This window comes from Penaeus vannamei, chromosome 17 (genome assembly GCF_042767895.1).
Source record: "Penaeus vannamei isolate JL-2024 chromosome 17, ASM4276789v1, whole genome shotgun sequence".
Lineage (NCBI taxonomy): Eukaryota > Metazoa > Arthropoda > Malacostraca > Decapoda > Penaeidae > Penaeus > Penaeus vannamei.
In genome coordinates this window covers 5,512,691-5,525,190 of record NC_091565.1, presented here as the reverse complement: position 1 = coordinate 5,525,190, position 12,500 = coordinate 5,512,691, and the positions used below count along the sequence as shown (strand labels likewise).

The 12,500-nt window shown below is 41.2% G+C and overlaps 1 protein-coding gene across 1 annotated transcript in view; it reads right to left on the bottom strand.

The window, feature by feature from the left end:
* LOC113805523 (uncharacterized) overlaps window positions 1-9,224 on the bottom strand; it is a 10,169-nt gene extending 945 nt beyond the window's left edge. Inside the window, exons 1-5 of the mRNA XM_027356522.2 lie at window positions 9,179-9,224; window positions 3,681-3,857; window positions 3,384-3,485; window positions 724-773; window positions 1-298 (exon numbers count right to left, since the gene is read on the bottom strand). The exon at window positions 1-298 is cut by the window's left edge and continues 945 nt beyond it. Of these exons, the coding sequence (XP_027212323.2) occupies window positions 1-298; window positions 724-773; window positions 3,384-3,485; window positions 3,681-3,855 (625 nt within the window). The 5' untranslated portion in view covers window positions 3,856-3,857; window positions 9,179-9,224. The remainder of the gene's footprint in view (window positions 299-723; window positions 774-3,383; window positions 3,486-3,680; window positions 3,858-9,178) is intronic.
* Between the last annotated feature and the right edge of the window lie 3,276 nt (window positions 9,225-12,500).

Genomic DNA, 12,500 nt, shown 5'->3' with positions numbered 1-12,500 from the left:
CATAGCAAGGCCCCGTCCTCTGGTTCCAGTCGTACCCGTGGAACACCCTGCCCGCGCTGCACTCGGTGTTCAGGCAGTCGGCGGGAGAGCTCGAGCAGGTCGCGCCCGTGGAGCCCGTGTTCAGCGGAATATCGTTGGGCGACGTTTTGCAGATGAAATAGAAGTCTCCAAGTAATTCCTTGTACAGGCCGACCGCAGCGCCGTTGTTGTTGCAGCGGGAGTACATGCCGACGAGCCTGATGTGCGTGTTGCTGATGGACGGCTGGACGGCGGCCTGCGGAGGCGTCGAAGTGGTCGACTGCGAGACCGAGAGACGCGCTTGGTTAGGCTTTTTCGGCTTCAGGGGCTATGGTCGATGGCTTATCTTTGTGCAATTTTTATGGCTATGGGAAAGTGGTGTATCATTTCACATTTAATGGCAACCATAAGATGTTCAAATTTTGATTATAATTTGTTATTATTATTATTATTATTATTATTATTATTATTATTATCATCATTACCATTATTATTGTCACTATCATTATCATTATTATTATTTTACTATTATCCTCATTATCATTATAATCGTTAATATTATTTGTCATTACTGCTATCATTATTACTACATTATCATCACCGCCATGATAATCAATTTTAAAAAAATGATAACACCAAAATTAACCAAAATTAAAATATGTCGCACCATTTTACCAAACAGAGAAACATAAAAGATATATTTACCGCAGCGTTGCCATGGAAACCGCCACCGTGGCTGTTGGGTATCTCGCTCACTGTAGGAGAGAGGAATATATTTTAAAGTCCAATCAAAGGAAAGACGAAACTGGCAACTCGACCCGAACCCTCGAGTTGCCGATTCGGTATGTCGCTTTTTTAGTTCTTGGTCGGGAAAGGCTAGATCAGTAGCAACTGGAGTAGGTGTTATGGCGTCTGTTTTGATGATTGTTCAGTGGGAATATAACCATTAGGACCATTTTTCCAGAGACCAAAATGATTGACCATATTCACAAAGCATCCGTAACTTTTGTGACGTCATCAAAATATACCCCATGTTTTTTTTTTCTAAAAATAGAATCAGACGCCATGACACCTCCTCGAGTTGCTACTGATCTAGCCTTTCCAGATTCTAATCACTTCATATGTCCAATATCTTGTAACATTTGTAGCGAAATTTACTACCTTCAACACTACATTATTATTTATCTCAATATTTATAAAATCAAAAACAGACGAAGCGAATCGGAGGACCCCAGAACCTGGCGATGAGTTGCCACTTTTCCTTTTCCAGATATTTGACGAAGTATTGTAAAATATCCTACCACACATTCCGTAATTGATGCTGATCTTAATATTATTGCTGAGATTATCGTTGGATGGTACAAAATATGATTCCTCCATGCCCAGGTTTAACCCCATGAATGAAGTTTCGAGAAGCAATTGTTACATCTTCGCACCCACTGACAATAACAATCTCTAAATGGCCAGAACAGAGGCAGCACATACGCTTTGTTTACGGATATTTGGACTACCTCGAATATAAGGAGCTGTTAAACCTCTTATAGATTATTTTGTGGCGGCAAACTTCCCTGCAATTCCGGGATATTAACTGAACAAAACGCTGATTATCCAGAATACCACTATCGGCGTGATTGGTCTTGCGAAGGTATTCTGAACAATTACCTTGGTGGCTCGTGAATGCTCTCAAAAGGGTAATTTCATTGTTTTTAGTTTTCTTTGTTATTTTTTGGTATTGTTTCTGATGTATTTTCACAGAGAGAGCAATCACCCACCTCACGGTATTGTACACGGCCACTTATTCTTTGTACTGGCATTTTGTTTCATTTCATTTCGAATTATTAAATGTATTTTTTTCTGTCCTATTTTTATTTCAGACAACTCGAAATGCAGGGAAATTTAGTTCCAATGATACCTTTATTGATAATAATAGTAAAATAGTAATATAGTGATGACAATTATTGTCATAATAATGATTATATTAATTATAATGATGATGATAATATTATTGATAATCAGCATCATGATAATGATAACAGTAATAATGATAATCTGAATCATCATAACAATAATAATCATTATTATTGCTATTATTATGATAATCATAATGTTTATTATAACGATGGTAATGATAAAGATAATTTGAATAATTATACTAATAATGAAAATTATAATTATGATTATATTATGATGATTATTATTGCATCACTATTATCAATATTACTATCATTACTAATGTTATTACTTTCATTATTCCTCTGATGAATAGTCCTTTTTATTGTTGTTTTGTTTTTTACCATCATCATTATTGTTATCATTATTGTTCATTATTTTACTGTATATATTATTATCATCATTACTGTTTTGATCCTTATTGTTACTCCCATTATTATTATTACTACTATTACCAACTACCACTGTTATTGTTGCCAATACTGTTGTCACTCTTATTTATATTATTTGTATTCTTATCAGAATTATCCTTATCATTGTCATTACAATTATTACTATTATCATTATTATTTTTATAGTAGTGATGTCAATTGTTATTTTAACAACAGTAATTGTAATAAATATTTTAAATCATTATCAATATCATGATTATCACTTTTGCCATAGTTATCATTATCACCATTATCCACCATCCTCATCATTTTCATTTTCGCCTGGCTCCCATATCAGTTCATTCGAAAACTGACTGATCTTGTGTGCGTCTGTTTTATTCTCAGTCAAGCTAAGCAAAGGAAGTTCCTGGCAGCCTCCTCAGGCCCCTCGGAAGCCACACCGAGTACTGCTACGCCATCTTCGCTCCAGTTTTATCTCCAGCTATTGGGCGAAGAAGTGGCTTAGCTCAGTGGCAGTGCGCTGGCTTTAACGACTTTTAGCTGACTCTACTGTGGACTGGTATGCTGACATTAGCATGATCAGGCCAAAGTCGGGGCGGAAAGGAAATGGTCGCCCTACTGTATTATCCCGCCGTTTTAGTGCGCATGTTCCCCAACAGACATGTCCCTTACGTCCGCAAAGATGTGGGACTAACTTTTACTTCTATTCAGTGAAAATGGAGGAGCTTTCCTTTCTGGCGGTGGTTTCAGGATACCCTTGGGCTTGGCTCGCTCAGTTTGGGATCCTCCACGAAAAGGCTCGAGTCCTGTCACCACCGTCTTCAGAGGAATAGGATGTAGTAAGAAATGGGATGCAGTAAGAAGGCACTCTCCCAGCGCCCCGAAAGCCTCACAGCGCTGTTCTCATTTGGTATAGGTCGTCCATCCGCCTTCCTCTGCCGTAACGTCTCTTCATTAGCACCACGATGAATGGCAAGAGACCGCAAGCAAAACACTTTTATCCGCCTCCATGCCTCCACCTACCTGGGAAATAACACGGAATGCTGGATGTGTTGTCCGGGGGGGTGAGCTGGCTGTGCATCTCGCAGCGGGGACTCTCATAGCTGAAGCCGCGACACTGACTACCTGTCGAAGTTAAACAGGTTTTGAGGAGAGGCAGGGAGAATGTCCGACTGTGGGAAGCAGAATAGGTCTTGGGAATACTGTCGTCAATGCGGGAACAGGGTGACAGGGGTAAGGATATTAGAAATTGTGTGTGTGTTTATGGCTGCATGTATATGAGTTTGTATTTATGTTTGTATATATGTGTATATTACTGACTAGCAGTGCACATCATGGCAGCGGAGAGCAACGAGCGCGCAGAGCAGGAGGTGAAGGCGTCGCCACAGCCGCCGCTCCCGGCCTTCTTGTACAGGACGGAGCCCGCCCACGCAGCGGCGCCCATCGCGAGGAGGAGCGCGCCCACAGTGTCCACGCGCTGTCGGACGCCCATCATATCTGCAAATGAGTAAAACCCAGTGAAGCAATGGGTCTTATGGTTATGCTGCGTTCGGAACTCCCAGACGACTTGTCAGGACCAGCAGGACAAGGAGGCCGCGTTCGGAACCTCCAAGACCCTCGCTGCCCAGAATGCAAGTAGCTCGAAAGTAAAGATTCATTCTTTTATCATATTGGTGTCTTTATTTTACAGTCTGCATAGGTTTTGTAACGCCTTTCGTGCACATTTAACTTACCTGCAACTGACAAATAAAAATATCCTTTGATAACATCAATAAAAGGCCATGAAATTACTCATCAGTATCTTGTGGTTGCCTGCAACTGTCAATGTTTACATACAAAATCTATTGTGACGTCATCTCGCCCAGGGTCGCAGGAGGGCAAGATGGACGAGATGGACAATTTGCCCATTACGAGAAAGTAGAGGTTCCGAACGATCAAAATATCTTGTCCAACTTGTCTGGTCGAGCAGGACGAGGAGTTCCGGACGCAGCATTATGCTACATTCTGTTGTTATTTGATTATGTTTGTATTTATTTGTATATATCTATACATAAAAGAGAGAGGAGAGAAAAATTGATAGAAATGAGAGGGAAAGAGAAAGAAAGGAGAGAAAGAGCGAACGAGAGAGAAGGGGGAAAGAGCAAAAGAGAGAGAGAGGAGAGAAAGAGCGAAAGAGAGAGAATAGAAAGAGAAAGAGCAAAAGCGAGAGAGAGAGAGAGATAGAGGAGAGGAACGGCGAAAGAGAGAGAGGGGGGGAGACAAGAGACCGAGATATGGAAAGGAAACAGAGAATGAGAGAATGAAAGAAAGGGAAGGAATAGGGAAACAAAAAAAAAAAAACAAATATAAAGTACAAATCATACATTTCATTTGTACACTTGCCGTATAATCAGATATGAGAAACCGCACGCCCCTTCTCTCTTAAGCTTAATGGAACAGGTGTTTAACGCTGGGAGTGCGAGTGTGTGAGAAACTAGCGTGATAAGAGTGCTAAAAGATATGGCATGATACAAAGTCCGCTACGGTTCCCACGATCCTGTAAGCACGCTCTTGCTACAGGCTTTTGGTACATAATTGTCCCATTTCTTTTCTTTCCCTTCTTTTCGTGATATGCGCTTGTGTCGTGAATCATGTGGTGGAATTCAGGAAGTATGTGGTTGTGAGATATTATATATATATATATATATATATATATATATATATATATATATATATATATATATATATATATATATATATATTTCTGTCTGTATTTTTTCTGTATTTTTACTTCTATATCTCTGTCTCTGACGCTTTTTTTATATCTTTATACTTAAGTCTCAGCCGTTTTTTTTTTTTTTTTTAAATCTTTATATCGCTATATACGTCTGTCGTGAACGGTAATCCATTAGCCCCTAAAGTGACGCATTCCATTTTCCGAAGTATGTCGAGCGATAATTATTCTGTGAGTGATGTCGCTGCCCATTGAAACAGCTTGAGTGCAATTGCCAACCGATATTGATGGACTAATTCGTCTATAAACAAAGGAGTCGATCCTAAAGCGAAGGCGATCGGAACCTTCCTTGTTGATCGCCGTTTGTTTGTTGTTGTTTTTTCTTTTATATTACTATTATTTGCCATTCCTTGACTTTTGCTTTATTCCTTTGGTAAGGCTGTAAATGATATCCTGTTTTAGGAACATTATTGATACGTGTTATTGACAAAAATAGTTTTGTGAACGTTTTACTACCGATTATTGTTGTCTTTTAGACCCCATATCAGGACATTTTCCTGAACCTTGTCATTGTCTTTAAGGGACAAGATGCGGGATTATAAATCCTTACGTGCTGATGCCTATGACAAGCATGTATTTTTTATCATTTTTTAATAATGGTAATATACGTATTCTCGTATAAAGGTGGAAACGTACACACACACACACACACACACACACACACACACACACACACACACACACACACACACACACACACACACACACACACACACACACACACGTCTATCTATCTACATATATATATATATATGTGTGTGTGTGTGTGTGTGTGTGTGTGTGTGTGTGTGTGTGTGTGTGTGTGTGTGTGTGTGTGTGTGTGTGTGTGTGTGTGTGTGTGTGTGTGTGTGTGTGTGTGTGTGTGGCTCCTGGTATCAGGAATACGGGTACTGTGGCCAAGGAGATCAACCACACCCTTGTTAGCACTGGCTGGATCGTCCTCCAGGAGCCGGATTCACTAGTATACGATCGCAGCGCATTTACCGGCGTCCATTTCCCATTGCGTTTATTAGTAATGGTAAAGTGGGATTCGCGAAGAGCTGGTAACTTGAATCGACGAGGTTACGATCGTAAATCTAGTCATTCTAATGCTAGCCATCAGAGGGCTCTAGTAAAGCAATTCCACCAGACAGCGAGCGCCATACATAATAGTTTAGATTCCATCGGCCAGTCACGTATTATCTATACAGAACTAGACACAGTGAGATTTTTAAATCATCGTCATAGTTAAAACACCATGTAAGCATATGTATAAAACATGACATATTAATTTGATTATATACATTATGTGGGATGCTAATTGACCCCTGGCTCTTTATCGTATGACGAGGAACCAATACAGTGTTATATTATTATATTATTGTTTACCGCAAGCCAAAGAGATGGTCAATACAGTGTGTTCTCATCACTGTTAAACAAAAAACCTGACCAAACATATTTTTTATTCACCGCCATCTATCGTTAAAGGAAATATTTCAAGCTTCTTCTTGCCCATGTGCTTTGGAGTTTGTTGTCAAAATACCGACAGACAAAAATTGCTATACTCGTTATACGTTGGTACTGTAAGTTTATATGTAGATTTTTTTCTGTAGAATTCGTAATAAATATGTCAGAGACGAATTCTTTGAGTTCACTGGCAATCCATTTCAAGCATTCTATAGTCTAATGTAGGCCTATTTCCACCTATGATTTTGCAAGAGTTTATGTAGATTTTACCCTTGCTATTTTACCATGGTACCTCCGATGGCATGTTTGTGAAAACCACCCTTGTATGTTTCCTATGATAACTTTAGTTACCAGTGATTTTACTATCGTAAGTACGTTAGTGAATCCGGCCTCAGAACTGCAGGGTTTACCGGTTCTATTTTACTGTGGTACTGACCATAGACTGGTTGTGGTTACACTTCGGATCTGTTTCAAAATCCCTCGTTTCTTCAGTGTTCATTCCAGAGTGTTTCACTTGAACAGACTGGGGGAGGAGAAATGCGCCACAGCTATCTCTGATCAGTTCACAGCACTCGAAAACCTGACAACCCCCGTAGCTTCCTGAGATTCCAATTAAGCTTCCATTTGGCCTGAGTTCAAGGCAGAATTTCATCTCGCTGGAGGCACTGGAGTCCAAGGATGGCTCGACTTGAGTGGCAGTCAGAGTTTATGCCATTCTTCGGTGCGCAGGACTCAGACACGACTGAGAAGGGACAAGGAGCAGTACAACAGGAATCTTGGTGAGGAGGTTGAAGGTCTTAGTAAATGGCCTTCGTCCTGCCTACCACACCCTGAGAAAAATAAACTCCAAACACTCTTCGCTGATGACTGTAGCCCTCTCAGTGGATGGACGGAGGTGGATGGAGTGAGGCACAAAGAGGAGGGATGAAAATAGAAAAAAAACTGAAGAGGAGAGATAAAGAAGAGAAAGGAAGAGTAAGAATGAGATGAGAAGGAAAAAGGAGAGGGGAGAAGAGGAAAGAAGAGCGGATACATAAAATGGGGATCATCTCCGATCATATTGTAGCTCGTGCAAATTGGGATGAGCGATTGTACTCTGGCAGTTATTCTGGACCCATGAGTAAGGAACCTCCTACCCTGACTGAGGTTAGGAAGGCGATCTCTAAGTTGAAGGGTGGGAAAGCTGTGGATGAACCTATTGCACGGGGTTTGTATAGTGCTGGTTGCCATTTTGCTAGCCGATTCCATTCCCACAGACTTGCTGAGGAGAGTGGTCATCCCTCTTTGGAAAGGAAATGAAAGAGGATAGATGGGACTGTAACTACTACCGTGGCATTATACTGCTCAGTATATCAGGCAGGGTTTTTTTGCCCACATTTTTTTCTGAAACGGATCCATGACCACCTACTAAGGCACCAGAGATCGGAGCCATCTGGATTCACTCCTGGCAAGTCCACAACATACCATATCCTGGTGCTTCAAGTCACTGTGGAACACCGCCGTGAATTTGGTCATGGGCTGCTTAAAGCCTACGTCGACCTCAAGAAGGCATTTGGCTTTGAGCATCGTAAATTGTTATAGGAGATACAGAGACGGAAATTGCTATACGGAGTAATGGATTAATAGCAGGCCTACATACTGGTAAAGTGTGGTGGGGGCCTGTCGAGCTTCTTCCCGGTCAATTCAGGAGTGAAGAAAGGTGTCACACTAGCAATTTTCAGCACTTACATAGACTGAAAATTGGGCAGACCTACTATCCAAAGTCATTGTGGAGCAATACTGGGCAATATCAAGGTCACGGCAAAAGCCCTTATGTCTAGAGGACTGGACCAAGACCAAGATCCAGGATTTGGGGGACCTGTTAGGGGAACCTGATCCGTCAATACGTACTTGCAGAGTCATGCAAAGTTTTACATACCTTGGTAGTGCAGTTCAATGCATCTGAGCTGTCAGACTAGGAAGTCATTAGACGGACTGATATGGCAGCAGGAGCCATGGACTCAGTCAACAAGTGTATTAGGAGGTGCCAGTACCAATTCAGAAGGACCAAGCTATGTGTCTTCAAGGCCTGTTTTGTTTTATGGAAGTGAAATCTGGATGGTATTTAGCATCTTGCAGGATCATGAGTTATAGTTATCAGAACCGATTGTCCAACTCACGGCTATACCATGAGACCGGCATGTTGTAGAATCCGGAATCGCCAACTCAGGTTATGTGTGTATGTATGTATGAATGTATATATGCATATGTATGTATGTATGAATGTATATATGCATATGTATGTATTGTCATATATATGAATATATATATGCATATATATGTATTGTCATATATAGGAATATATATATGCATATATATGTATTGTCATATATAGGTATATATGCATATATATATATATATATTGTCATATATATGAATATATATATTCACATATATATAAACACTGTATATACATTCACACACACATATATGTGCGTGTGTCCATATCTTTATAGGTATCTATGTGTGCGTATACATAGAGAGGCACACGCGCTTTTCCCCTCCGAGCTCCTCAGCCCCATTTTCCCAGCGATTTTCCTCCAACGAAACGCTCACTCACGCGAGGCCGAAGAGGCGAAGACGAGCGCCACCCTTCCCCTCCGAAGCCGCAGCCAGGTCTGACAGCGCCCCTTAATCCCCTCGCTCGCACCGACGGCAGCGCATGCGTTCGTAACACGGTCCGAACGCATGTGATACGCTCTTCGCATTGAAAGTGTCGCGGATTCTGTGATCTCTTTTCCTTGTGGTTGTTACTAGTATGTTATTGATAAAGGAAAAGATCAAATGACGAGTTAGTTCCGTTGTTATTGTGGCGAGAGGCTGGAAGTTTCCACTGTGTGAAATCTGCTTGAGTCTATGATTAGGTGCGATTCACGCGTTCAGTACAAGATGCATCACGTGAGCAGCACGAGATGGCCGGTCATGCCAGGTCAGCAATCCCTTGGGAGCACCAGTTACTGGCGTGCCCTGCGGCCTTTCTGTTACCGGCAGCGAGTGTGAATGGAGTCTCCGCGTCACCAGTGGACACCAATCGACCTACACGATATTCGAATTCATGACAAATTAATCTATACCGTGCCTTTAATGATGCATTCATAATTTACTAAGTAAACGGCAAAGAGCATTTGACTCCACGTATTACAAGACCTATGGCAACTATAGACGCATTGTACAGCACAGAGATACGTGCCTCGCACCTGTGGAGGCGCGATTTGCCATCAGTAACAGTGTATGACAGAACATAGAGTGATTGCATATAAATAATTTGATATTTGTGCAATAGTGAGGTCCTGTACACTTATTGTGAGGGATAGTGAGGTCTTGCGCAAATATCGGTGTTCTTGTATTAAGATTTTTTTTTTTATTCCTCTAAAACTACATAAATTTCTCACAGATAATGGCTTGTGGAGGGCTACAATCATAATCAAAAAAGAAGAAGTGATCGCCTCTGGCCATGTACACGCAGTTCTGGTTGGTACCACCGTCGGGCTCCTGAACCTGGTCTTCGCTGTCGCCCCAGAACGGCGTCCCCATCTTGACCTCCGTCCCGTCCGTCCACCTGAAGTCGCCTTCGTGGCCTTCGTCTGAGGCGCCGATCCAGTAATTGTGACCGTCGAGCCCTTATTCAGATACACGAGGACATATGAAAATTTTCAGACATTTTCCATCGCCAGGTTTGGAGTAGTATGCTAAAATGGATGAATTATTGCACGTGGGATACCGCGAATGTTTTTTGAGGTTATTGCAAAGATTTATGGATAACTTTCCTAACCATGCGTTGCCTTACCATTATTTCTGATGAACTTGACGAGGTAGTACATGAAGTTTGCGTCATCGACCTTGGCTAGTTCGGCCCCCATGTTAAAGCACTCGTTCTTCCCCTCGTACCACGAGACTTCCTGCGTGCGGAACTGGACGCAGCGGTCGTAAATGTTGTGAAAACCTTCATCACAAGCTGAAAGATCGAGAATACTGATTGACATCCATGCACCGTCTTATATATAGATCAGTGGTTACCAATCCCGTACCTCCGATACATCCACATCCCACGGACATCATCAAATTCAGTTATAACTTTTCAACATTTCAGTATGAGAGAAAATCTGGAATCTGTATAACTTTGTTTAATCAGTTTAGATATTTCCTTAGAGCTTATCGTTGTTTGTTCATAGAAAGGGATTAGTATAGCAAAAATTGAGATAATTAACACTTCATTACAGACAAGACCATGCATACTTATCTGTGTGGTGGCTGATTGAGATGGGAGTAGAGAGCCTGTCAACACAAAGACTTTGCATTAGAATTAGATACTGATGATGATACCAATGTAAATATTGATCCTGATCAGGCTAACAACAAACAATGGCTAGATATTGCAACAAATCATAGAAATGGTGATCGTAATAGTAACTATAATATATATTCAAACACTAAATAAAATGAGTTGAAACATTATACTGACATAGCTATACAAAAATACTAAAAGTTCACTCAAAACAAATTTTAGATATCCATTATGTCTACAACCTGTCAGCAGTGGCAGGAAGGACAGCAGGAGCACGAAGAACATCATTTTGCGCGTTTGTGTTGCCTTCAAGAGCAATGCTGTGCTTTATATTGGCCACCGAGTTGTTATGCGCTACCCTGAGATGGGAAGATCGAGATAGGTGACAGCTGGCTATTTTTTAAGGAGCTTGTGTCTTCTTGAGAAAGAGGAAAATAAATTTTGTTTCAGATATATATGTGTGAATGCACGAGTATACAAAATAACACACATGGACACACACACGCATACACCCATACATATACAGGTACGTACGTAGATATGTGTATATATGTATATCTATATATGTATATAGATACACACACACACACACACACACACACACACACACACACACACACACACACACACACACACACATATATATATATATATATATATATATATATATATATATATATATATATGTATGTATGTATATACATTTATATATATATATATATATATATATATATATATATATATATAGATAGATAGATATAATATGTGTGTGTATATATACACACACACACATGTATGTATATATGTAATGTATATATATATATATATATATATATATATATATATATATATATATATATATATATATATATATATATATATATATAATGTATGTGTATATATGTGTGTGTGTGCAATAATAACAAAAAAAGTTTATTAAGTAAAGTTATAGTTACAAAAGTAGGGTGGGTGCTTCACGCACAGGGTGATGAAGCGATGGTGTGGTAGCCTAGTTGGTGTTAAGTGCTTTGCATGCCTTCTCGCTTGCAGCTGCCACCGCTGGCTAGCCTAGTGCGAAAAAGGGAGCAGCTATACATAAGCTTCCCCTGCCAGTGCATAGCCTCTCCAGCAGCGAGACTTTTGCAGTGCCTCCTCGTGGCCTCCCATGGAAACTGGGCACCTTGCGGTCCCAGGCTAAACTTTGGGGGACGTCGGAGCAGCAGGAGGCCCCAGAGGTACAGGGTCATGGTCCACCGGCGTGTGGACACACCCAAGCCCTGCACCAACCCCTGCCCCTAAGTCACCTGGGGTTAATGAGAGGCTCAGGGGAGGTGGTCCTTGCCAGTCCTCCTCATCCCAGATAAACCTCATTAGCAGTGTATAATATAAATGGAAATGGTGGGCGGCGCAGAGACGCGCTGAGGCCAACCAGTCGGTAAGTAATGCTGTTGCAAAGCGTCGGCCCCGAGAGCGAGGCCTGGCGCCTCCTTTACGTTTTCCTGATCTTGTTTCTTGAAGAGAGATACAGAGACAGAGACCTCCTCCTACCCAGTAAGAGAGTCGGGCTGTGGACCCCGTTGGGAGGGCAACTGCCGGG